At 39.1% G+C, this 27,934-nt stretch overlaps 1 protein-coding gene across 6 annotated transcripts in view; it reads right to left on the reverse strand.

Moving 5' to 3' along the window:
• usp7 (ubiquitin specific peptidase 7 (herpes virus-associated)) overlaps window positions 1-27,569 on the reverse strand; it is a 32,903-nt gene extending 5,334 nt beyond the window's left edge. For 2 of the 6 annotated variants that reach the window (XM_007904898.2, XM_042340947.1), the window contains exons 1-27: window positions 27,392-27,569; window positions 27,086-27,284; window positions 26,400-26,538; window positions 25,534-25,622; window positions 24,585-24,693; window positions 23,617-23,747; window positions 22,939-22,993; window positions 22,298-22,378; window positions 22,113-22,203; window positions 21,944-22,026; window positions 19,154-19,263; window positions 16,311-16,467; window positions 14,366-14,510; window positions 13,582-13,712; window positions 12,650-12,784; window positions 11,579-11,680; window positions 10,550-10,655; window positions 9,519-9,611; window positions 9,184-9,251; window positions 8,909-9,009; window positions 6,741-6,894; window positions 4,515-4,582; window positions 3,396-3,504; window positions 2,355-2,432; window positions 1,184-1,284; window positions 413-512; window positions 191-310 (exon numbers count right to left, since the gene is read on the reverse strand). In XM_007904898.2, coding sequence (XP_007903089.1) covers window positions 191-310; window positions 413-512; window positions 1,184-1,284; window positions 2,355-2,432; window positions 3,396-3,504; window positions 4,515-4,582; window positions 6,741-6,894; window positions 8,909-9,009; window positions 9,184-9,251; window positions 9,519-9,611; window positions 10,550-10,655; window positions 11,579-11,680; window positions 12,650-12,784; window positions 13,582-13,712; window positions 14,366-14,510; window positions 16,311-16,467; window positions 19,154-19,263; window positions 21,944-22,026; window positions 22,113-22,203; window positions 22,298-22,378; window positions 22,939-22,993; window positions 23,617-23,747; window positions 24,585-24,693; window positions 25,534-25,622; window positions 26,400-26,538; window positions 27,086-27,284; window positions 27,392-27,434 — 2,898 coding nt within the window. In that variant the 5' untranslated portion in view covers window positions 27,435-27,569. Of the gene's footprint in view, window positions 1-190; window positions 311-412; window positions 513-1,183; window positions 1,285-2,354; window positions 2,433-3,395; window positions 3,505-4,514; window positions 4,583-6,740; window positions 6,895-8,908; window positions 9,010-9,183; window positions 9,252-9,518; window positions 9,612-10,549; window positions 10,656-11,578; window positions 11,681-12,649; window positions 12,785-13,581; window positions 13,713-14,365; window positions 14,511-15,723; window positions 15,805-16,310; window positions 16,468-19,153; window positions 19,264-21,943; window positions 22,027-22,112; window positions 22,204-22,297; window positions 22,379-22,938; window positions 22,994-23,616; window positions 23,748-24,569; window positions 24,694-25,533; window positions 25,623-26,399; window positions 26,539-27,085; window positions 27,285-27,391 lie in introns of all 6 variants that reach the window. The other 4 variants (XM_007904897.2, XM_007904896.2, XM_007904894.2 and 1 more) reach the window with 4 other exon arrangements.
• Window positions 27,570-27,934: the final 365 nt, after the last annotated feature.

Consider the following 27,934-nt stretch of genomic DNA (forward strand, 5'->3'; position numbering starts at 1 on the left):
ATCTCTGCGATGTCCATGTGTATGTGGGATGCATGGAATTCTCAGTTTGGTTTGGATACTCTTAAGCACGGTGATGGAATTCCACATGTGTCAGACACCCGGCTGATCAAGAATAAATAAGAAAAAATAGTAAATAGCTGGTATCAAGCGAGGCATCCTGTGAGGTACGTGATAAGGCTTGGTATCCTACCTGGGATATCCGCAGCAAGAATGGAATTCCAAAAGTGCCAAAAACCTCTTTGTGGAAATGTGCGACTGGGATCAACAGCTCATTCTCTTTGTCAAAATCAATCTGATCTGATGGAACCTCCTGGAAAAGCGAAAAATAGGTTCAAAAATCACTGACTGGACAACATCTTTTTTGAAAGCTAATAAAGTCACGGAACAGCTTGATGTCATTTTCAAAACGTACCTCTATCCTGAACGTGCGACTAGTTGCTGGAGATAAACATTCTAACAACTCATCTTCTTGGTGGACTCCAATTATTTTGTAGCTTACAATTTCTAGTAGTCTGTAATAAAAGCAGACAAGAATACTCTTGGGAGTTGTCATGCGTTTTGATTTACTGTAGAATGCAGACAGTTTCTTACACCCCCGCCTTCAGTCATACTTCAGACACCGATTTAGCATCAAAACTTAAATCGGAGCTGCACTGAGGTTTCTCCATTCATTGAAAAGTGCATCTCATCAACCCAGAAACTGCAGTGTAACTGGCTTAATAAAAGGTGCACTATTTGCCCAATCAGTACCTAATTTGTTTAAGAATAACGCCAAATAATTACAAGAGCAGCTAATTATAAATTTAAAAACAAGGAGTCACATGATCCAAGCATGCCAAGTGTAACACCCAGCAGTCAGCCACGGGAACTCGTTGACTGCTTATAACCATCACCATTTGTCAACTGCTAAAGGTTGAACAGTTTAATGGGGAAGGTTTTTTTTAACGATCAAAATAATAACAATTACAATTGATATAGCGCTTTATCACGACTTTGAAGCGTCTCAAATGCGCTTCACAGAATATATTGTAAAGTGGACTGACTGCATTTTGTAGGTGAAACCCGGTAGCCAATTGCCCACAGTAATGTCGCACAAACAGTCGTAGAGTACGACCTGATGGTCAGAACACAATATGGCATGTGTTGATGTTACTTTGCATTGCTGAGTAATCACACAACTCACCTCAGTTTGCTGGACCCTTTCTCTGACAATTCTACAGCCTTCTTACATTCTTCCAGCAAATCACGGACACATCCATGCTTGTCTGGATATAGTGTTATCTCCTATAAGATAATTGTGGCCTTGTCAGTTAGCTGAATGTTGTGGAATTAATTCAGCTAAAATATTTAACTAATCCCTGAGGTAACAAGTCTTCAGCAGCAATGAAGCACTTCTGGTTACTGATTAGTTGCATACTGTTTGAGACAAAAGAGTCGACTCATGCTGCACCAAGATTATCATATATGCTGGCTTCTCTCCAATAACTACACAACTACGCATTCATTATATACAATCCTAGACTATGGGTACTAAAGATTACTTAGCTATAGGGTGTCAGGGAAGAGATCAAAGTCCAACCCTGTTCTCAATCACTAGTCACTTTCTAAGAATCAGATTTGGGAAAACTAGCCCAGACATACTGAGGTGTGCTTTTCAAAGCTGAAATGGTAAACAATATCTGATTGCATGAACTATATTTAGGATTTGAGGCGCCTGGGGTTTCTGAACGCTTGCCTACCTATGGACAAGCATTCCTTATTGTTAGCATTGGGGTGAAAACTGACTTGTTAACAAATATTCTCAATTCTGGAGCAGTTGCTGAAATTAAGAGAGTACCATAATTACACGTTGAATATTGCAGCAATGGCAACTTTATTAATTAGGATAAACACATGCAACTAATGAAAGACCTTGAGACTGGGTTATCCAGGATCATGGGCTGCCAGCCAAAAGACATTCACTTATACAAAAACAAGTCAGTCACTGGAAATGCTTGAATTCTTTTGCACGAGTAGGAAAAAAGATCGACACAAAAGATCCTCCAGTAGTTTAGATTGTCAGAAATGTAATCCTTTTTAGCAGATAAACAACCCACTCCTGAGTGAGATAGCATTTATACCGAGGCAAAGTTTCTGAAGGAACTTTTCCTGCTAGAGAACTGGTGACATGCCACTGTACGCAATCAGGGGGCCAATGAATTAACTGTGGGCATCCTCAATTTTAAAATTGTTTCCACTGTTTTGAATTTTAAAGTTGAAACTGACTTTAAAACAAAAACATTTCACAACTAAATGACTTCAGTATGCAAACTTGTAAATCATTAGATTTTAATGTGTTGAGAGGAGCAACTTACCTCTTCCCTAAAGCTGCTGTTCAACCATATACACTTGAAACTTCGTCTGTTTTCAAAGTCTGTGATCTTCATTTTCAACTGCAAAAATAATCTTTCAATATTACTGGAGAAAAATGACAGTCAAATCTGCAAAAAATACCTAAGATTAAAACTAGATTATTTATGGCTGATGAAAATAGTGCACTAAAATTACACACGTCATAAACCACAAATCTGGATGGGTAAGAGTATGAAGTCAAACCTTCAGATCCCTGCAGCGCTTATAAATTATGAGATTTATCCATAATATTCTATGAGCGACACAGTTGATTAAAAGGTTTGAAATTTGATTTCCATCTTTGGTACCTTTGCCTTCTCCTGCATACAGAACCCATACCTTATATTAACCTAATGTTTATTTAAAACACACCAAGTATGGCTATCAATGGTTCAAAGAAAATCAACTCATTCAATTTTAAAGTCTTCCTTTCAAAGCAGTTTCTCTCTATTCCCCCCACCCCATTCCATAACTCATTTGCATCTCTGCTCAGGTCCAAAACTCTGACTGTCCAGCGCCTTGGGACGTCCTCCTGATATGAAAGGCACTATACAAATGTAATTTTTTTGTTGTTGTTGCTGTGATATACCCAATTCACAGCAACTTCACAGTGGGGGCAATAGGAAAGAGACCAGAAAGAGAGAAGAAATTAGACATTTCATGGAGACAATTGGTTTTTTAGACATGGTTTAAATTGCCTAACAAACTCCTCTCAACACGAGGACATCTACAAACTGATATAGAGTTACACAAGGTATAATTGTGTCAAAATTCATAGCTTTGAAGATTTATAATTGGTACACAAATCAATCAGTAGCCATACTCAACATGTTTCAAGACTGACTAAATTGGAATAGAACAGCAATACATTTGTTCCGCTGCAAGTTGTTGGGAGGATCAGAAATAAAGTGATTCATTAATTTACCGATAAAGAGTTTTATAGAAAAAACACACCCAGTTGGGAAAACAGGGACAATACAAAAGCTGAGCAAACAAAGACTGACCTGCTGATAGTAGAGTTTCTTTGGTTGTCTTGGCTTGAAAAATTGCAACAGGTCTCTAAGTGTGCCTTCATAATTATGTCTAAGAGGGTTCCCAGGCCCATCCCTGTAACTTTAACATCAAACATCTTTAATTCTTCAGTTTCTTTTTGAAAAGCAAGTGTGCAATGTTAATCACTGCTGCACGAAAGAACTTAATGCAGATCACAAATGCAAGGTCAAATACATGTAAATAGAAAACTTCAGGGAAAACAAAGTAAGAAAGAAATTATGAATGGAGAAATGATCAGGCAATAATGTACATTCACTTTACGATACGCTACTTTAACTTTGCAATTCTACCCAAAACGTGTTTTCTGCATTGCTGCAACTTGTATGAAAAAAAACACAAAATGAAAAATATCAGTAGTAACCTAACAACCCAGAAGTTTTTCCACAGCTCTTATAACAATCAGACATCACATTCAGCCACGCGAGGCTTCCTTATACATATAATACATATATCTATAAATATGTTTTAACTTTGCATTCTGTAAACGCCTTGAGAGGCCTTAAAGCACTTCACAGGATGTACTGTAAATGTCCTTGAAACTACCAGGAGTGAGTGACCAATTTTATTTGGGAGATTGTTGACCAGAACACTGGGATAAACTAATTTCTATTTGTGAATAGTGCCCTGGGATCTTCAACATCCACCTGAATAGGCAGACGGGACCTCGGTTTAATGTCTCACCTCTGACAATGCAGTACAGTGGTGGGGGAGGGGTGGAGGGGCAACCTTCTGGCTGCTGAGGGCTGGATTACCTATTTGAGAAATGTCTGCGGGCCTCATAAACAATATTTTGGTGTTTCCCTTCCAGAAACGTAACATTTCAGGTTATGGAGGGAGCGGATGGGCCAGATTAAATGAAAGGAGGGGGAGCAGATGAAATCGCCCCGCCAGCTGGACCTCTTCGACTATACGAGACCCATTGCAGCTAATATATATCAAATTCTCGGATTTTATTGTCTGCACAGCCCATCATTAAACACTCACATGATAGGATCAAGAAGTTAAGCTTGTCCACGGATGCAAATCTATTTCAAGAGATATTTTTCAGCTAAGAAGAAACCTAGTCTTACCCTTGAGACTTGAAGAACTGGAGCAACATTGGATCAGTGTTTAACCGCTGTGCAACTGTCTTGGCAACCTAACAAAAGCAACACCGCAAAATGTTACTGAATATTTTCTTTACAATCAAAGCTATCAATTTGACATGTTTAACGGATTACATAAAAGACACAAGGGAGTGGCTTCTAATTCTTATGAATAGTGTCTGCCAGCAGTGGGCTGAGGAGGGGGAGCTGGGTGGGGAGGGGGTCAAGGCAGCAGGTGGTAGGTTTCATTCTGGTGATGGTGGATAAGAGGGAAGGAGAGACAAGGGCAAATGAATGTAGGATGGGGGCCGTGGTAGGAGCTGAGGGTGGGATGGGTGAGGAAGATGGAATGGGGGTGGTGGTAGGCGATAATGGGCAGAAGCATGAAGCTGCCAGGCGGATGTTGTCAATTTTAGAGGTAAGGAAGTCCATGACCTCTTTGCACTTAGCGTTAGATGTGATGATTGAGGGGCTTGAGCGGGTGCATGGAGGAGGTGGTGGGCAGTGGAGAATAGGATTTTGGAGTTATTGTTGGCCTCCAGTGTGATGTTTGAGTCACTAGATGATCAGTGCTGAAATGCTCATCTCTGGAAGAGCAAACATTAGCAGACGTATTTCAATGAAAGCTGAGAATAAGATTACCACAGTTGAGTGCCTGACAGAATATGAAGGAAACCAAAATATATATTTTTCAAAAAATGTATGTCATAGCAAGAGCTATAGGGGAAAAAGATCTTGGATCCTGCGAGTGCTGGTTAAAATCTGTGTACCTCATAGCAAGTACATTTTTAAATCAGAACACAATAAGCAACAAACATAACCAAATGGTTTTATTAAGGTGTTGAACATAGTACTTAGAACAAATTATTAGAGCTAAAATAATGAAGAATTAAGACTGATTAATTAATGAGCAAATATTACATCAGCCAGACTGCCGAAAGGAGATCACTGAAATTCAAAAAGTTAGTCCAGATTAGGCAGACATTTTATTGGAGCCTCATTCATTTACTGCAGGACAAGACTTGTATAATATGCTTTTTAACAGACAAGTCTCAGGACTAACCACTGTTTCATTTATTTCCTGTTGAGCAACAGACTGTTAGTTTCAGATGTAAGTAGCGGTGGAGGCAGACTGCAACCTCCAATCTGCAAGTTGCTGCGTGTCTTAGCTGCCTTGGCTTGCTCTGATTTAAAAATGTATTTGCTGTGAAGTACGCAGATTTAAACCAGCACCCACACAGCCCAAGATTGTTTAAGGAGTGTCTGCAAGATAGTGCTAAACATTGGCTAGGATTGGAAAATGCGAACAATGCCAAAAATGTGTAAATTTAAATCGGTGAGGCGGATATGGGGAGGGGAGGGAAGAGAGAAAGAGAAGAGAGAGGGGAAGAATTCAACCAACTATGCTCGTATTACTGGTTGCAGAGTTGTAAATTATCCATTTATTCGCTATATAACAAAAGTAGGATCATCATTCTACACAATTATGCAAGTATATCTACAAACGGTGCACTTCAATTTGCCCCGTGTCTTAATGAGCATTATGGAAGCTCAGAATCTGGCTTTAAACAATGACATGAGCTCACTTTATTAGATTATCCATTCCTTGCATTTTAATATGCCAGGCTTTATTTTTGAAAATGTTGTAATTAAACTATGACAACACAGCTTTAAGCCCACAGTTTAATGTGTGTCCAAGGAACTAGGTAAGAATTAGTGCAAAATACATCTGTGAACAGAAGTGGCATGTTAACTTGTATAGTATTAATGTATGTATACACACACATACACACACAATATATATTTTAAAAATCATTTAAAAAGCAGCTTTCCCCAGAAAAATAAAATTTACCCTACAACTTGACATGTGAATCTTGCTGGGCCATCTGAAAATTTATTATACAGAACTAAGCGGTTGTAATTACCCAAGCTTTGATCTATAATCCCAAGCACAGGATACTTTCACATCTAGCCATGGTTCTATTACTGTAACTGTGCATCTTCAAACTAAATACTGAAATGGATTTAATTTGAATGCGACATCAGACAACAGTTTAAATCCCTTAGTCATCCTTCTCTGGATAAGTATTACAAGTGATATCCCTCTTACACTGTCCATTACTGGGTCAACACTCAAACTATTCATGTACCTTTGGAAAATTTGGTTTTCTCTAACTTTTATCCATGTATGAATTTTAAAAGGTCACTCACCTGAAAGTAGTTCATTCTATTTGACAAGGTGACCACAAATCCTGGGTCATTTGGAATAGTCTTATCACAGAAGATGACATCGACCCGGTGGTAGAGATCTCGAAAATAATCTTTCGCAGTTGGTAACTCACTGGAATCGTTTTCTGGGTCGTCCCTGAAGATCAGCCAAAAGTAGATTGAAATTATTCATTTTTAAACTCAATGCAAATTTCATTATTTATAATTACTTAGATTGATAGAAGCAGTCACTCCACTATGATTTTTTTCTGTTAATTCTATCTCACTGTGGATGTACAAATTCAGTCAAGATAATCTCATGTATGTAAAATGAAAAAAAGTGGCACTGTACTTTGCAATATATCAAATTTGTCCCAAAAAGTGTAGAAGTTACAATCCAATGCCCAATCAAATTATTGCTCCTACTTTTATTTACCCCAAGTAATAGTAGTCATGGTTAAAAGATGTTGAATGACTTCTTTCTAAATTCAATTGTTCAGATAAAAATTCCTCAAAAACTGCTATGAATACATTTCTTCTGCGACTCAAAATGGATAACATTGTCCTTGAGCAGAAAATATTTTGGAAGAGGGGCAAAGTGAAGAAAACATTTTTGCTGATCACTATCCAGTGCCGCCTCCTCTAAAGTGCATGTCTGGAATCAGACAAAGGAATGATGTGATGCCCAAAGTTGACAAGAGTTCGACACCCAAACAAGCCCACAAGAATTCCCACTTGACCTGGGACCAGGAGGGATATCTTAGGGAGTATTCTAGGGTGAGCTATGATCTTCAGCCAAGGAGGATAGAAAACCTGGATAACAACTTAAAAAGACCAAGTCAAAGATGATTTGGTGAGAAGCACAAAATTCCAAGGGAAAAATTAACACGAGAAAAATCCAGCCAAAATCCGAGAGAATGCATGGAAATATTTCCATCTGTGCATGAGAAAAACTCCATGCATTGATGAATAAAATGCATTGAGAATAAAATGCATCGGGTACGAGGAGATTTACATCTTTAGAGGGATTACCAACTTCCTTGAAGCACACTATTTACATTGAGCGAGTATACAAATCGGTCAGTTTTAAAGGATCTCTTTCAATAAATATCACTTTAAAAAAATGAAATCAATGGTACAGTTCAACACTCCAGTTCCCTCCTGCAAATATGATAGAGCAATTTGGCTTCCTAACTATTTTGTTTGTGTACTTCTTCCTCTGGCCTCCACTCTGCACAGTTCGTCAAGACATTATGAAAAGATAATTATAATTTATTATATATAGTATAGTATATATGCAATATATATTTCCGGCATAACAAACAAGATTCCATTTATAGAGCGCCTTTCACGTCAGGAGGACGTCCCAAGGCGCTGTACAGTTGGGTCAGGACCCGAGCAGGGGGGAAATGGTCAGGGTGAGGGGAGGGAAGGAGCGAGGAGGGGGTAGAGAATCGAGGGGAGGTGAAGGCACGGTCAAAGAGAAAGGTCTTGAGACCGGCTTTGAAGGAGGAAAGGGTGGAAGCAAGGCGAAGGCACTGGGGGATAGAGTTCCAAAGTCTAGGGGCTGAAGGCCATCGATGGTAGGGCGGTTGGGGCGGGGGATGTGGAGCAGATCGGAGCCAGAGGAACGGAGGGTACGGGCAGGTAAGTAGGGGGATAGTAGGTCAGAGAGGTAGGAGGGAGCGAGGCCGTGAATGGCCTTGTAGGTGAGGATGAGGATCTTGAAATCGATCCTCTGGGGGATGGGGAGCCAGTGGAGGCGAGCGAGGGTGGGAGTGATGTGGTCGCGAAGCCTGGTGCGGGACAGTACACGAGCTGCAGAGTTCTGAATGACCTGCAGTGTGGAGGGAGGTGCCGGGAAGGCCGGTGAGGAGAGAGTTCCCATAGTCCAGCCTTGAGGTGATGAAGGCGTGGAGCAGAGTCTCAGCAGTGTGAGGGGTGAGGTAGTGCCGTAGTCTGGCGATATTCCGGAAGTGATGGAAGGCAGTGCCAGTTGTGGCGTGGACATGAGGGATATTAAAAATATCAAAAATAATGAAATCGGATGTTTTACACAAACCATTTCACGTGGAGGTGTGTAAAATGAAACTACCTAATTTCCTTGCATCAAAGTGGGTTGAAACAACCACACAAGACTTGTGTACATGAACACACCAGATATTACTTACTTCTGAAATACTATAATGTCTCCATCCATGAGCTCATCAAGTGCTTTATCAAGGGACACTTCATAATCCTGAATTCTTTCAGTTAAATTGGGTTTTACTTCCTGAAGCGAAGAAAGGGTTTCAATCAATATAAATCAGGCCGATTGCTCTCAATAGGAAAACAAAATTGCTGTCAATAGCAAATTCAGTCTTGAACAACTGCAGCATTTAGATATTCATAAAGAATATCCACAGTAAAAGTGCATAGTTTACATCAACATTTATGCTCTACATACCTCATAGAGGATAAGGTTAGTTCCTTGCGGAAACCCTGCTCTCTCACACATGATTGGCAGTAAATCTCCTGCATAATATAAATCAAAATATTAACAAAATGAATGAAAACCTCACAGTAATCATTATTTTGTTTTAACTAATAATAATCCTTGCATTTGATACAGCGCCTTATCACGTCATTGAGACGCCTGAAAGCGCTTCACAGAACATGCTGTGAAGGGAATTGACCATATTTTGTGGGAGACATATTGATTAATTATATTTGTAATATTTAGAATAGATTTTGCCCACAAAACTATATTTTTTGATTTGTGTATAACTAGATTTAACGTACGTATTTTACACGATATAGGGGTGTAGATATGTCCACAGTAATTCAAACTGCGAGTCTTGGGATCGTACATCTTCAGGAATAACATCACGTCATCTGAAGAAAAGAAGTAAGCTTTAGTTTATTGGCAAACTATTATTAACTACTTATTCACCCCTTTTCAAACTTGGTACCCTAGTATCTAAAACCACTTAATAATCCTTCCATTTGATAGTGCGCTTTATCACATCATTAATTAATACATCTCAAAGCACTTCAGAGAATATATTGTAAAGTGAATTAACTGTATATATTGTGGGCTCTCAAACATATTAGTTTTGTACAATGAAAGTTGCTTACGTTTTATTTTGTTACGAGCAGCCACCCTTCACCTCAACAGATTTCAGTAAATGTTAGTGTCAACACAAATTAAGCAGCAATAGGATTGAGGTTTCTAGTTGGGCAAAACGTTACTGTAAACCAGGAAACATTTTCACCCATTAAACGAACCCCAGTAAGCTTGCGCAAAAGTTCTCAAGTTGCTCAGTTTTGCACTTGGCCATTATCCTGATCTCCGTGCACTACCTAGGTTTGCTCTCAGCACCACTCATGCACCTTTTTGTGTTCAGTATGTGACAATATATTACTGCTTTGTCATACACTATTTAATACAACAGGGCCGGCTAATGTAAGAACATAAGAAATGCTAGAGAAAAAAAAGACTAAGGTCCATCTAGTTCGCCTTCCACCTTCCTGGTGGTGGCATGCACACATGTCCCAAACTCCCTTCGTAGTATATCCCATAATGGTATTTCCTAGAAGAAAACTATCTAATCTGTGTTTGAAAGAAATCAACACCAATGTTGCTTCAACCGTCTCCCCAGGGAGCCTGATCCACAGGTTCACTATTCGCACACTGAAACAGTGTTTGCGTAGATTTGTTCTGAATTTACCCCCTTCAATCGCATGCCGTGTCCTCTGGTTCTACTATTCTGGACAAGTTGAAACAGCCTGCCATGATCTATATTGTCCTGCCCTAATGTATGTAGACTTACGATCTTTATCAAATTTAGGCAACGTTGCTCCGCTGGCAGCTAACTCTGGATCAACAGTTTCCAGAAATATAGTCCATGGGTTGTCATTGTCACTCAACTCAATCATCTGCACAGAAAACGAAATTCAAAAGACTGGTTAGCATCTTTGTCTTGCAGGTTCCATTAAAAATTCAACACAGCCTAGGCATACACACATCTTTGGCGTTATTTTAATATTCTACTCTAACCGTTTATTTTACTTTGTCTGTTTGAACATCAAATTTGAAAAGAAGTTGAAACCTTATTACGTCCATCTTTACCTCGAGTGGCGTGACAATCGATAAGTGCCATATTAGTAATCTGAATTTATGTTCTATCACGTGCCCAAAGGCAGAATCAACTTTTTTTTTCTGTGGAACTCAATAAAACCCTTCAAATAGTTTTTCATGCTTATCACATCATTTACACTGTGACACAGTACACAACACAACATAGCACAGATTAATAACATTATGCAGTTTATACACAGCACCACCATGTGGCAGAATCAGCAGTTAGAACATAGGTAAAACCATTTAAAAGAATGGTCATCCAGAATCATTCTCCTAAGGAAAAAGTGTGTGCACTGATTTAAATGGCTCAGTATCATTTACACTGTGCAGTCCAAAGGTTCAGAATTATACCAATTTATTACCCACCCCAAATTCCTTCCCGTCAGTGATGCGAACACAGCAGCTCAGGTGCACTTCTCCACAATGCTCGAAACTCAAGAATATTTGACCATCAGTAACAAAATACAGTAATCAGTTTCTAATGTAGTTTGTGAAGCAAATTAGAGAATCTCTAATTACCATATTAGTAATAATCTGGATTATTTTTGTGTGTTTTTGACCTAGATGCGAATTTGTCAAAAATTGGGGCCTTTAACCATTTCTTTGGCTACAGCAGATACCCAACTATAAACCCCAACAGAAAAAAAACTTTCACAGAGGTAAAGCAAATGTTGGCTATGCGGGAATTAATCTCTTACACAGTAACAATCACACTTACAGTTTTGTTACTATCTGCTTCGTAGTCTAACATTGCCGGTCGCTTTGTTCCATTACTCCGTGCTTGCATTGGCCACAATCGGATCTGCTCCTGAGGGAATCCCTGTATTAAGGCGAGAACCTCTTATCAGACCAAACAGCAAAAACAAGGTCACACTAGAGTTATCCTGCACATTGCATCCAAATCAGTATATTGTTTCGAGAATACACCAAAATGTGGATTAAAATTCTTAACCACTATTTATCCAGAGTCCAGAATCTGATGTTATGCAAAATGTTGCAATTTTATAAGGCTTTTGAAAGCTTGTTAAATTGTTGGTTTTACTAGACTAACAAGTTCAATTCTACCACTAATAAATAAGTTAATTCAGAATTAAAAGAACAATTTACATTTACTAATCATCCTTGCTCTTGATATAGCGCCTTTTATGTCAGGAGGATGTCTCAAAGCACTTCGCAGGATTTACTGTAAAGTGTAGTGAAAGTGTATTTTGTAGTCAAACCTGCAAGTAGCAATATCTACAAACAGCAGTAAAGTGAATATCTGAGGCATTGATAGCTGTTTGTGTGCGTATGGGGGTGTGAAAAGGGGCACAAATGCAGGAAAGTATGGGTAGAATTCTGGATGACATGCTGCTTGTGTAGGGAGAAACAGTCTGGTGAGAGTTGGAATAATCAAGTCTAGGCTCGCTGAAGGCTCCTGGGAGGAGAGATAGTGATTGATTATTATTATATTATTACTGAGGCAGGTAGTTTCGTGAAGGTGAAGGAAAGCTGAGAGTGAGCTAGATATAGAGATATTGAGAGTTGAACAGACAGACACTGAGGTTTAGCACTGGCTTCTTGAGGGAGTATCTGTGCAGATCCACGCAATCAGCCGCTAAGGTGAGAAAAGGCTGACAGAAGAGGAGAGCCTCGATCTTGTTCACATTGAACTGAAAAAAGTTAGAACTCGTTCAAGGGCATGCTGTATGACAGGCAAGCAGAACATCCTTGATTTTGGAATCAAGGACAGAAGCAGAGATAAGAGTTGGGTGTCATTATAGCAATCAAACACTTTCAGAAAACTTGCCATTGTTTGTGAGAGATTCTGAACAAACTCTGCAAGTGTTGAGTTCTTCAGTACTTTAAACACTGTATATTTCACCTTCTCTTCATCATACATGTCATTCCCCTGATGTCCACAGAACTGGTCTTCTGTTACGATCTAGAGAAGACAGGACCATATAGAGAGGCTTTCACACTTTCATTTAAACGCATTCATTCATACCACCGTATTTTCTGAACCCACTAAAAATTTGCCATCAATTCAAAAAATATTTCCAACTCATGAGAGGGCAACATTGTCGGAAAAAGACTACATCAAACAGGGAAAAATGTGGCAGAAAACAGTTCTTTGAAAGTAAGCAATCATTAGCAGAAGAAACTTGTATTATCTGGATCTTCACCAGTAGTGAAAGCCACATTTCAACCCTTGTTAAACTGGCATGTTGATTATCACATACAATTTACAAAACTGAAAAACACAGAAGTGCATTTTATTTGAACAATGGATATATCACATACTGCCAGTAGGCAAAGTAATTTAAGGTATCCACAAAAAAAATTGAAGCTAAATAACTAAAATGGATCTTGGTGCAGTAATTAACACATTAATTTTGAGGTACTCTGCGAGTCCCTTTACCAACCACAGGAAACCACAAGTCCACATATCAGTGACGACAACTCTTGCAACCTTCAGGCAATTACTTAGGAATGTAGGAATTGCCAGACGAAAAAAGATCAACGACCATCTAGTTCCCCTTCTACCATCTTGCATGCTACAATAATGGAGACGTTGATAGCAATTAATTATGTGTGGATTAGTCTACAACAGAGTGGAAAGCTTTGGGAATCTCAGATTTAAAGTTACCTGGTTCTTCCAAACATAACTCACTCACTATACATCATGTCTCAAATTACTCGTATACTGTATCCATGTACTCATATTGTATGGATCAATACCTGAACTTGCATGTAGAGGTGAGCTTCCTGTCTCTCCTTTCTCTTCTGAGCTTCTACCCGCTTCTCTTCCTGCAGGCGCTCCACCAGTTGCTGTGGAATGTCAAGGTCAGTGACTGCTTGCAAAACCTCACCTTCAAATGGAAAAAGTTGGTTGAAAAAACTTTTTTCTCCTGCATAAACGCCATTAAACAGACAAAGGTCAAACTGCGGCGGTGGGGGGCAGGGGAGAGAGAGACACACACACACACACGTTGCACTCACTAAGACAAAGACAGAAGTCGCTGGGAACACTCAACGGGTCGTTGCGGATCCACTTCCCCCCAGTTCTGACGATAGGTCGTGGACCTGAAACGTCGACTCATTTTTCTTTCTCCATAGATGCTGCCTGACCTGCTGAGCGGTCCCAGTGACTTCTGTTTTTGTTTCAGATTTCCAGCGTCTGCAGTAATTTTGCATTTTGGTTGCACTCACTAAGGTCAGGTTCAGTAACTTGTGACTCAGTGCCAAAAAGCAATAATTCTTATAGGCAAAAGGATGATGGTGCAAGGTATGATGGTATGATAATTTTTAAAGATAAAGGCCATAATTAAAAGCTTACTTTTCATTCACTTTACAGAGGCAGCGCAGAGTTTGTAAATAAAGGTATAAACATGAGGCCAGTCTGCTTTTCCACAATACTAAACAGTCTCTGCACAGAAACAATTGCGAGTTCGAAAGCTGAAACTGCAAAAAAACCCACACTGAAGGCCAGCGATTGTACATTCTGTATTAAGACATTGCTTACTCAGTTTTGATTCTCTGATGTATACCAGCATGTAGGCATTGGTACAATGTCGCACAGATAAGTCGTCATCATGACCTCCATAGTTGTGTTCAATTGCTTCTTCCTTTGTACACCGTGATACGACATCATCATCAAATTTACACCACTTGTGAGGAAAGTGAAAACAGAATTATCACTCACTGTTTCCTTACCCTGATTACTACCTTTCTGATTGCACATGCAGTATAACAAACTAGTCAGCTAAATATAGTTTAATCTTCCTGTGTGCTGAAAGCATTGCTAACGTCTTAAAGCGGTCACTGAAGAGCTTCAAGTGACAATCCAAAATTGATGGATAATAAATTTCAGGATTTACAAGGGCTGCTTTAACTTTTAAAAAGGGATGTGCATGGCAAGACTCTTCCTTTAAAACATTTCACAAAGTACATCTTTTATTAAGCACAATTTTCTCTATATTTCTATCACTTTATCTTTCTTAAAATTTGGTTTCATAAGGAAGATTCCAAAATAATTCAATTAAGTGAATTTTTTCCATCCAGATCTACATCCAATTTTCCACATTTCTTTCTCTCTAAATACCTGCGTGAAATTTGATCTAAACACTGGATTGTAGTGTACTCACCCAAATACAATAACAAAAACACAAATGTCCCATTCCAAACTGCATTTTATTCCCTTTCCAAGCTGCTTGTTGTTCCCCTTCAAGCTGTTCATACCTAATCAATCATCTTATTGGGAAAGCAGGAATGGTCTACGTAGGCCAACTTCTGCTTACGCATCATGGTTAGCCAACAGGAAAGCCATTTTAAGGCAAGTTTTTTCCCTCAAGGTAAGGTTATGTCACTGCTAAGTGACAAAACAAACCAACAGTGCGAGCTCGGGCGATAAACAGCAATGGGAAAGGATTAGCAGACGAGCTGCCTTGCTATCTGGAACTTTTGAAATTTCTTCTCCTTTCTCTGCTCCTTCTAGGGGGAGTTAAAAGCAGTCAGCAAAACTGTTTTTGGCCATCTTCTTACAACTCCTCCATTCTCCCTCCCAGCTAGAATTCCCACTCAGCCTTTGTAAAGCTCGGTGAGGCATCTCCCTGCTTGAAAGATGCTGCACAAGTGCTAAATTGCTGCTGTATATAAATTGACTCTTGCAGAAAAGGATGGTGAAAATGCAAACTTCATGAATCAAAGCTAATCTTTAAAAACTTGCACTTTTCAGCATAATACAATTTTGTTTTTAAAAGATCGGCATCATTTTATCTGGGCCTAAGATGGATAAAGAAACTAACCCTTCCCTATTAGTCATCGGAAGCGCTTTCGGAAAATACTCTAGGATCTTCCTTTTCTATTTGAAATATTGCTTACAGGAGAACTATTCCAGTTGCATGCTGTGGAGAGCTGGGACAATCCCTCTTTCACAGATGTTTGTGTTGGTCTTGTGAGGAACTGCAAATGGATAACCAGGTTACATAGAGAACAAAGGTTTACGCCTTTTCGTAAGGACAAGAGTAATGCTTTCAAATAATATGCAATGCCCAGGACTCTCTCTCTCCTGGATGCTCCCATATAAATGATATATCAAAACACAATACAAACTTCAATCATTCAAATAAATCAACAGAGACCTAGGATCCAAAAATTCCTGTAGCTAGAGGGGAAAATGTTAGAGGGAGGACAAGGGAGGAAGAAAGAGAACAGTAAAGTTATACATCTATCAAAATTAATCGTCTCCCAGTAATCTAAAAGGAATGCCTCAACTTGAATCAGCAGCTAGGAGTTTTAAAAAGCAAAATATTTGGTAGGAGAAACCACCAAGAATGTTTTAGGAATTTCAAATGCATTGCTGATTCAATTCAAACTCCACCCTTTACCTTAACCACATTAAACATTTGCAAAATTTCTCTAAACAAAGACAAAATACAGTAGCTACTTTACCAGCGGTTTATACTCACTTTACCGTCACCCTTAGGGTTTAGGTAGACTACATAATGTCCACCGTGGTTGTCTCCACTGTGCACCAACACTGCATGTAGTATGTAATTAGCAGTATCTTTGGGATCAGGTTTCTGCAGAAATTCGTCTAAGGGCAAATGCTCAGGAAATTCAAACCTTAAGAAATAAAATTGAAATTGCCCTTAGAAAATACTGAAACAGGAAACAAATTGCATAGCTTACATTTTAAGCAAATGTGGAAATTTAATTGCAAGTTCAAAGCCAGTTTGGAGTAATTTGGGGTTACGTAATGTGCTATTCCGATCTGGTTACTGCACATCAAAAGAAAACATGTTCAAATACATTTAAAGGAACAGTGATCTGGTAGGGCACAAACACTGTAATACAAATTCTAACCAACATTGCAAATGCAGTTTGTCAGCAACAGTATAAAAAAGCACTTTGATACTCCATATTATTACAGCTAAAATCAAACAAAAGCTCCAACTTTGTCCAATGACTTGGCTTCAGTCACTATTTTTCTTCCCACAAATGTATTACAACTGCAGACCCCAAGCCAGTACACACAAAATTGTACTGGTATGCTAGTTAGGTAATACTTGAGGTTTTACAAAATTGATTCCAATAGAAAGCTTCTTTAAAGTAGTCTGTCATCACCTAGTAATAATCTTGTCTGTAATATGTCTGCACAACCTTCAGGTTTAAAGGGAAATATTGACCAGGCAATGCCAAAGAGCAAATGAAAGAGATCCTAACTTCTAAAAACATTACATTTGTATAGCGCCTTTCATGTCGGGTAGGCGTCCCAAGGCGCTGGACAGTCAGAGTTACGGACTCGAGCTAGGGGTCAGAATGGGGGAGGGTAGAGGGCAAGGGGGGGAAACAGGGTGATTGAAAGCACGGTCGAAGAGGAGGGTCTTGATATGGGTCTTGAAGGAGGAAAAAGAGGGGGTGAGGCAGAGGGACTGCGGGATGGAGTTCCGGAGGGTGGGGCCAGAGTGGCAGAAGGCCTTCCCGCCAATAGTGGGGTGAGCGAGGCGAGGAACGTGAAGCAGGCCGGAGCCCGCTGAGTGGAGGGAGCAAGCAGGATGTTAGGGGTTTAGGAGGTTGCAGAGGTAGAGGGCAGCAAAACCATGGAGAGCTTTGAAGTTGAGGACCAGGATCTTGAACTGTATCCTCTGTGTGATGGGAAGCCAGTGGAGTTGGGTGAGGATGGGGGTGATAGTGTCATGGAGCCTGGTCCGGGAGAGGACACGGGCTGCAGAGTTCTGGATGATCTGCAGCCTATGGAGGGAGGAGTTGGGGAGGGCGACAAGCAAGGAGTTTGTATAGTCAAGCCTCGATGTAATGAAAGCATGTATGAAGGTCTTGGCGGCCTGCGGTGTGAGACAGTGGTGGTGCCGGGCGATGTTGAGGAGGTGGGGAAGGCAGATCGGATCATAGCACAGATATGGGGTAGAAAGGATAGTTGAAGGTCAAACAAGATGCCAAGGTTCCGGACTGAGTTAGTAAGGTGGAGTGCTTCCATGGATGGTGATGCTGTCAGTGCCTGAGGTGTGGCGGCGCTGACAGGAGCCAAACAGGAGAGTCTCGGTCTAAAAAAGGTAAAATATATTAAATATAGCAAATTAAAGATTGCACAACGTATGTATACCACATGAACAATCACATTGCACGTTTAAATAGTGATAACTCCTAAATGCAACTCATTTGACATTTTAGCTGACACCACCGCCTACATATTTAAATGTTAAAATTAATTCTTTTGTCCTTGATAAGCATAATGAAGGCCCTGGATGTAATTAACTGGAAAGGTTAATTTTTTTCACATCTGTACACATTATGCTCAAAAGAGACTTTGCCCTTCCCCTTTAAGAAGCTTTTAGGCATCAGCTCTGACATGCTGTCCAGTGTTCGAGCCATCTATACAAGGCTGTTGCAATGCTCATCATGAAACTTAAAATGCTTCTGGCCAAGCTTAGAAGGATGAAATTTTATAATTGGACTGAGTCTTTCTTTAGTGAATGAAAATAAAGAGTACAAAAACTGTCACAAGTCCAAGACTGCACTAACTCAAGCCCTTAAGAAAAATGCCGACAATGAGAAAAAGCAAATTTGCCACCCACCCACCATTCAGTTTTACTCTTGCAACACAATTTCATTGTTTAAGAGATCACAAGGTCTATTTAGCAAAGTTCCAGAAACAGTCTGTTAGGTACACCGCCAATAATATCCAAACTATCAACCACTGCAGCACAGCACAATGAGGCGAAACTCCAACAGACAATAATTGAGTTACCTGCGCAGGCCTGGGATTTTTTTTCGAAGTGGGTATTTTTCAAGCACAAGCTTGCAAAAGCCCAATATTTTGTTTATGGGGAGCACAATTCTCCCCACAACTGCTCTCTCCTATGCTGTAGAGACAACTTACAGACAAGCACCATGAAGCAACTTGAGGAAGTGAGAAAATTACATAAAAATACTCAGTTAAATCTACCAATAAACATAACTATAATAAGATAGCATGTATGTGGTGTAAAATACAGAAACCGGGACTTCGTAAATCAATAGCATACATAACAGTCTGCCAGCTATGGAGCTTCTTTAAAAAAAATCTCCATCTTTCAGAAAAAGGCCCCAAAATGTAATCAAAAACTGAGTGAACAGGGAGGGACAAGTTGACACAATTGTTTTCAATCTTCTTACCGGAAAACTGTTAAAATGGCAGACCAACAATTAGTATTCACATTAACAAAAGATACTGCAACTGTTTTTGACAATTACCTATTAGCAATGCACACTTGTACACAATTAACATGAGTAAAGATAACGATCTTCTTACCTGTCATTTATTTTGATATTCTGATCAGTTTGCGGGTCGTACATGAATCGCATAAGCTGTAGATGCAACACTGGTGGAAAGGTAAGGAATTTCACACCCTTTTCAGCTTCCTGCAAATAGAACAAAAAGAAAACTTACATAGAGGTCAAATTCATGAAAATACCATGCACTTCATGCAGTTGAAATAGTTAATTTCTTTGCTTACATTTGCATAGCAGTTACTCCTATACTCCCAAAGGTTTTAATTATACTTACTTGGTTTATATAAAACATGTGATGACCAACATACCACACTGGTTGTTTTGAGGCAAGCAATGCTTTTGATACTACATAATATTCATGTTCTAAATCAATTCTCTTGTCTCGATACAACTTGGGTGTCACAAGAACGCAATGTTATGGCACGTTTTGGGGAAATAGGCACTTATATAGCTGGATGTACAAATGGCTTAAATCAGGTTGGAATATGTTCTACTACTACTGTGACAGTTATACCTTTCTCTCAGTTTTCTAGCCTTTCATTGTGGTCTTCCAATCTGCCATCAGGAAAATCAAAAGCAAAAGGTATACTAATGAACAAAGTGCTTTACCTGCCAAGACGAGTTTTAATCTACAAGCTTTCATCAATACAGAAGGCTAAATGTTGGCAGCTTTGTTCCTTTATGATAGGTCTTCCAATAACAAAGATAGTCGAAAGCTTTAGAGCTATTAGGCCAAATCCAATTTGTCAACCTGAGTCCGGATATCAGGATCTTTTCTACAGTGAATCTCAATGGATCAGTTGTTCCTGAGAACCATTAAATGTCAATAAGAATGAATACAGCTTCCTGTGCCTGAATCACATGAATGATATGCGGTTATAATAGGAAAGTGTGGGGAGTGAAAGAAATGAAACCTGGTCAAGCTTAGAACCTCAGATTTTAGAAAGCAGCAGCAAAGCCCATCTCCTACTCCAACTAAAAAAAAATAGGTCAATAGTTTCTTCTCAGTATCGTTTCATTCTGTTCCACCCAGGTGTCAAGTTGCAATGTCTGCAGAAGTGCCTGCAACTAATGAATGGCATTCTGCATGGATTCAAGATAAAATGCCAAAGTTTAAAGTCCATACTCTTGCTTCTCTGTAGTGTATTCCATTCTTCGTAAAAACTTCAGAAACAGCCAAATTGCTTGAGGTTCAAGTGTACCAGTTGATTAAGTCTCATACTCCCTGGGTCATTTCCCCCTCCAAATAGGTTTCCAACCCTACAAGAGAAAAGTACCAGTGCTCATGCTAGTGATGGTAGACGGGACTGCATGTATAGCCCAGTCAAGATGTTGGTACTTGGTGACTATCACTGTAGGGTGTGTTCACTAATCTAAAGCAACTCTGAGAAGTGGAGAATGTATGAGAATACTATTGCAGAATGCCTCATGAGCAGCATACATTAGACCTACAATATTCAGGCAATGCCAATATATTGATCACAAACCTGAATCATTTATTCCACTTCCCTGGCCACACAGCCAGCTGGCAGAAGCTGAACATTTCAGCCAGTCTAGAATTGTGTCCAGAGTGTACAAGGCAGTTGAGATTTTCTTTTTCAACAAGAAATTCCATTTGTATAATACCTTTCACGTTGGAAGGACATCCCAAGGCGCTGGACAGTCAAGGATTTGCACCCGAGCTAGGGGTTGGGATCAGGAGGGGTGGAGGACAGGGAGGGTGAACGAAGGCGCGGTCAAAGAGGAGGGACTTGAGACAGGCCTTGAAGGAGGCAATGGAGGAGTCAAAGTGAAGGGATGGTGGGATGGAGTTCCAAAGGGTGGGCGCAGAAAGGCTCAAGGGCCAACCTTCGATGATGGGGCGGGTTAGGCAGGAGCAGATTTCTGAATTTCCTTGATTTTCCTGACCAGATTATAATTTCCAGGTGCTGTGGTAGCGCTATGACCTGGGCCAACAGACATTTTGCCATGGAATCTGCTACAAACACGTACAAACACAGTGAGATCAGCCCCGGTCCTCTGCGCGCTGCTGGTGGCTGTTTGCTCAATGCCGCTACTGTGGGTGGAGCAGCTCCGGATGTGCAGTGAGCGGGGAGTTGGTTTTGCTCTCCCTTAGACCACGCTGGTGAGATTGTCTGCGTGTGTCTCGCTCTCTCTCCTCTGTCGATATGTGCGAGTGCGTGTTTGTCTGTGTGAGTATTTACGTCTCTCCTGTGCGTGTGTGTTTTGAGTATCTCCTCTATATGTGTGTCTGTGTTTACAAGTATCTGTGCGTCTCTCTCCGCTGTATGTATGATTGTGAATGTGTGACCTCCTGTAGCAGTTAGAACACTGGCCAGCAATGCTGGTGTTTGGCCGATTTCCAGGTTTTCAAATGTAGTGTGGGGGGAAAAGAACCATTCCGCCCTGCGCTGGTGTCCCCCCAAACAACCAACTGACTGAGTATGTGTACATGCATGGTCTGCCATGTCAAGAAAGATGATCTCCAGACACACAGTAAATACTATGGATTTCATCATCAGGTTTTACAGTGAAACATTGTATAGGCTGTGCACTCCATCAACACTTAACCACAAAATACAGAATCCCTGATGTATTATGTTAATATGACAGACAAACCTTCCAGCTGTGTCACTTGCATCATCTTGTGCCAAACGACAATTCTGAATTTCTCCCTCAGACTGGCAGCATTTAATAAACCCCCTCCTCCCCAGGTATCAGACCTCAAACCAGGATTGCTGAGCACCACAGATAATTGTAATGGCCCCAAAAATTGCCAGCGTTTTATGCCAAATTACGATGGACTTACCTGTAAACCATGTTCACCAGCATCGTATTTGTTGTCCCCATCCAGCTGTTCCACGGCTACATAATCTTTGAAAGACTCAAAAACTGCAGAACAAGGTAAAAGAAAACTGTCGATTTCTGATTGTAAAAGTTTAATCATGAATGAAACTGTAAATGGGTATACTACTCACTGTTTTTCTTTCCCTTTATACTGAGTTGAATGTCATAATAATCTTCTATTCTCTCAGATCGATACTCCAAGTGTTTGCACTGAATGTACGACTGAAAACAGCGAAAGCAAAAATGTAAAAGATTGCCAATAAAGGTTCAGGATTGATCCCAACTTCACAAATAAGCTTTTGCAATTAATACATACCACCATCTTCCCTCGAAACAATTTCGGAATTGTGCCCTCAACGCAGGTCCCTTTCATTTTGTTTTCAACATTATCAAGTAGCTAGGGAGAGGGGAGGGGGGTAAAGGAAAGTTGAAATTTAATAATTGTGTTGTAATTGCATCCAGATCCATTAAGTACAGAACATTATTAAAACTTTCTAAACACAATTTCCTTTTGTAACCTATTAAAAATCAACAAATGTTCAGTCTCCATGCTACACTAAAAGACCAAGAGACTGCTTATGCAATGTACCAATTGTAGACAGGGTCCGTTTGGACAGAAATTAAGAATAATTTCAGGTACAATACAAGCAACACAAAATCTTAATGTTATTCAATTAGATTAAGCTTCAAGATGGAAAGTAGGAACACTTTTTTTTGTTGTTAAGAGCATCAATCAATTATTTTATAAAAGTCAAATGATATGAAATCAGGAATATTCTACAGGTTAACATATTCCAGCAGGCAGGAAAACTTTAAAACGAGACTCATGGCATGGAAGTGACCTTATGAAATGCATTCAAAACATATCCAACAGTTACGACCAAATACAAGTCCTCAACTTATAATTAATGATAGTCAAAGCTTGATGTCAAAGTTTGCTCTGTAAAGAATACTCACCACCCTGCACAACTCCTGGACATCATGCTGCATAAAACTGTCTAGTGTTTCCCACCTACACAAGAAGGTTGATATTATGCAAGACTGATATTCAAAAACATTGCTATTTTGTAGTTAACTTTTTGTCGGATATATACAGTATGATTACCATATATTTTGAAAGTTAATCAAGTTAAAAAGACTTGGTTAATACTATATAATTTGTGAATCCCAAGTCATGAAAATGTGATCTATGCATGAGTGCTTAACACTAAGATCAATATTTCTCTCTGTATCCTCTTTACCCATGCATACTAAGCAGCGTACAATTGCTCTTTGTAGATATTATCTTCATTCTCAATTTAATACAATCTAATATAAATTATATGAAATGTATATCATTTGTATATCGTGAAATGTATATCTATGTATATTGTTGACAATTATATGAAAACAAAAAGCACCTAGAAACCAAAACATTCAACACAGGAGAATACCAAGCACTGCCAGGATTGTCAATCATTAGACAAGCCGGACATGTCAAAATTGCTTTGAGTTTTGAACAAAGTTCACAACAAATTGTCATATCATTATAGGGAGAACTACGGTCAACAACAAATTTTGGTGTTGGGTCCTTAAAATAACAGGCAAGATAAACCTGTACAATAGATTTCTAACTGCATGGTATTTTTCACTTACCCAAACGATTTTGTTAGTTTCTTAGTTCCTACTGGTTTGTCACTGTGCTGCAATTCGTAGAAAACCCTTTGTAATGCTAAAGGGACACTTTTTGATGAATCATCTCCCTCTGTTGGCATCATATAGACAGCCTATGCATAAAACAAAATCAATTGATTAGTAAAGTTAAGTTGTCGATACTTATCGGCTAGCTAGTCTGTAAATATTGGACAGACGTTAATAATTAACATTCAAAGTACTTAATCTACAAAGAAAGCCAAAGGGCTTCCCTTAATATATTCAATCTGTTTTATAGATTGATCATAATACCCCTTCTCCACCTTATCTTTCTCCCATTAACCATCCCATCTGAATGACAAAGTGAATTCAATTTTTGCATTAACATACTGAACATTTGGAGAGCCTTAAGTGCAAAACACTTCAAAAATGCATCTTAACTGAGTTATTGCTAAATTGGCTAGAGATTAGTGGGAGACAGAGCAATGCTGCTCACAAGTAGTTTATAAACAAAAGCAAGATATCATGTCTATGAAACTGGCTTATTTGATCATATTATTAGCTTATGCTACATATTTGACATACTGTTTTTTTCACAAAATGTTAATTACATTTTGAAAGGGTATGTGACATTTCATTAACAACAAGTCCACTTTGATTAACAGATTGTGCTTTCAGTAAACGATGAAATGTTTTAATTTTTTTAAAACTACATTGTAAATATTTATAACAAATAAACTTTGCATTTGATACACTGCCTTCTAGGTCGGGAGGACAGGCAGTATGTTCTGTAAACTGCGGTGACGTTTTGTAAGTGAATACAACAGAAACATTTCGACATTACAGTTTACATGTCAGTTTGGGGAGTTGTGTGCAAACAAAGCTAGGATATATGTACAACACATTTCTTAAGGATTAAACTCTAGTAAAGATACGCTGCTGAACACTTTACTGACCCAATCGTACACTACCTTACGCAGCTGATTCGTGAAGAACAAAGTCTGTAATAAGCTGTTCATGTAACAGGTGGCTCCTTGGTTTTTCAATCCCACATAACCTGTATGCTTCTTAGAATCCCACCTGAAATCAATTTCAAGCAAAACTCTCAAAATCAATATAATCAGCTCAAAGTCTTCTTCTAATAATGAAATAATTCCTCATAACACAATTACAAACATAACATCCAGCCAATCCCAATTCATATTTTATACTTTGCTAGGAGTTAGAGTGACAAAGACCCTTCCCCTTTACTCTAAAAGATAGGTAATCTAGGCAGCAACACTGCTGCATTTCCCTTCCGCATCCCCCACCTCTCCCCTACCACCCCCCATGACCTACCATCATGTAAATAGCATGTTGGCCCCACACAAGCAAAAAATGATAAGGCTGGCGATGTTTAGACATAGATAAGCACCTTCCCTCACATACAGAACATCCAGTTTGAGAGTGAACTCTAACCAGCCAAACACAATGAAGGTGCTTGAATTTGGAGAAATCAAAACATTTGGTTCTGCTAAAATCCCACAGAAAGTACACTGAGATAAGAGTGAACTTTGTGTTTGGCTTAACTCAGGCACTCAAGGGTGCTGATGTTAAGCCAAACACAAAGTTCACTCTTGCCAATACCTCAATGTATTTTCCATGGGATTTTTGTTTCCTAATGCAGAAGGGAGTTAAGAGAATGATTTACTCTGTCCAAGTACATTTTCTGGACATTTATGTCACTAACCATTTTTTCAGATCTATCCCCAAGAGCTAATGGGAGCTCTGCTAGCATTTCTTGACATTCTAGAAAATGGTACTCATCGACTACAAGTCTAATTATTTTTTAAATAAATCTAGAAAAGTATAGATTTACTGTGACTTGGTTGCAAACAGGTTAATTATTTTGAGGGTACATTTTCTGGGGTTAATACTTACGCAACACCATGCGGTGCATCAGCTTGAACAAATACTTCAAATGTAACCTTGTCATCTTCTATGAACCCCTTTTCAGGATCTGTTGCCTCCTACAACATTTAAAAAGCATACTGAATAACTATTCCTTTGAATTCAATGACTTGCATCATAGCTGCTCAATTTAAAATGCATGGATGACTTTGTAATAGTTATGATTTGAATTGACTCATAAAAACCAAAGCGTTCAAACAGAAAAGTAGATCCATCATACTTAACGCAACGACTCAATGCTTGAATGAAGAATACAAAATTCTTGAAACAGTTTTGTTCGATTATTTCTGTGGAGGTAGAACGTGGGGAACACTTTCTTAAGTTTGGGATAACTGCTGCAGTTCTTAAAAGAGTTGCTGAATGGGAGGGCAACCGATCATCATTTGGGAACTAAGCTTTCAAAACCACTGCAAAGTTATGCAAAACATTAACGTTTGGATTTTCATGAGAAACTGACATTTTGTAAAATTGACGGGATCCCTTGAACTTCTTAAGACAGTTGTGAGCTGACAAGTGCATCCTGTGGAACTAGCAGCAAAGAGCACCAGCACAAGTAACCTGGAACCAGATGTTTGGGACGGCCAAATTGAAGAATTATTTCCTACTTTAATGGAGTTGAAGACACATAGGCATCCTTCTTGGATTACTGCAGCAGGGAACGTTGAGATCATTCAGTTAACATTTGAAGTCATGGGACAGTACAACTGCACTGTGGGGTCACTAACCAGAAATGTCCTGAAGTAATTGTAAAACAAAATTCTTCACAATAATTCAGACAAGATGTCAAATTAGATAAAAACACAAAAATTGGTACCAAAAAAAAAATATTCACTTACACTCCAAGTCATAAAATTAGAGAAACCCCAATCATTCTCTTTGTGGAAAAAGAGGTGACTTATCCTTCGACTAAAGGACTTTTCCTCGTCTTTGTAGTTGATTATTTTTAGTACTGCTTGAGCATGACAAGACCATGACCTGTAAAGAAACACGAAGAATGCATTAGAATGCATACAATTGGGCAATGTTTAAAAAACACTCAACTATCCAATTCACAATTAAAAGGGCAAAGCATTACCATTAATACCATAAGCTACCAATATACTGTAGGATGAACAGGTTTTTCTCATGTTTTATAATCTTCTATAAAATTATTTTTTTCCAGTTACTTTTACACAACATTGACCAAATAAGGGTATTTTTACTCCTGCTAATCCATATCGGCAGCAGCAAGTAGGGGGCATTTCACAATTCTGGACTTTCCCCACAATTTAGCATATGTTAGAAAGCAGCACCCATGTAAGTTACTAATGTTAATCACAAACATCCATTAGTTGCAGAAACTGATAACTGACCCATTGAGATTTTTTCTGTGGTGCTAGATACATAACTTAATAAATAGAACTTTAATTTACTCTTCTCTAGCCAAATTGTGTTAATGTACTACTTAAAAAGCCAATTATCTCATAGCAAACTATTTGCAGTCAGAATTACTTGTAGAGAAGAAACCCGAGCTTTTACTCACGTGGAATCTGATTCAGCATTGCACTGTAGGAAAAAACCAACACTCTTCTGATGGGGCCGATCAGGGTGGAAGCGAGGCATTACCATGATTTTCCATGGCAAATTCCGTACAAAGCAAGGAGGGCTCAACACCGACTCACTGAGCCTACTGAACCGTTCCACGGTGAAACGGAATGTGGCCTCTGACCGCCAGCTAGTGTCTGCCAGATTCAATAGAAATTTTATTTTGTAGGCAACTCTAACTGTGAATAGCAAAAAGAAGCACGCTGTCACTTGCCTCATAACAAAGACTAAAGTAAAATAATACCATCTTCCATGTCTTCCTCTGTGTTGTTGTGTCCATCTGCCATTGCTACGTTACCATTGATGACTGGATTTGGGGCAATTCGTGGGGGATCATCTGTATCCCCAGCTGAAAGAACAAAAAAAATACTTTTTAAAAACGTCAGTTTCAAAGTTTTCCTTAGTACCTCCCCCCTTAACCAATCTCGATGTGCTACTTTTCTACTCTTTTTTTAAAAAACACCTGTGAAACTCAGATGAAACATCTTTCTGGTGGGTCACTCCAAAAATGACTTGAAATACGAGAATTATATCTTATGGGTTACATTAGCCATAAATTTCGATCAAACAGATCAGCTCAAACAGCCCCTTTTCTAGATGGTCACAAAACCACTTATAGAATTTATACAAATAGAATATAAATACTATATATAAACAGGAATCTGGTAGAAATGCCAAATGACAATGTAAGGCCTCAAAAATGTTTTGCATTGAAGATGATGACCTAATTACATCCGTACAGGAATACGTAAATATCAGAACAGACATCTACATTTAAGTGACTACA

This window comes from Callorhinchus milii, unplaced genomic scaffold (genome assembly GCF_018977255.1).
Source record: "Callorhinchus milii isolate IMCB2004 unplaced genomic scaffold, IMCB_Cmil_1.0 Scaffold16, whole genome shotgun sequence".
Classification (NCBI taxonomy): Eukaryota; Metazoa; Chordata; class Chondrichthyes; order Chimaeriformes; family Callorhinchidae; genus Callorhinchus; species Callorhinchus milii.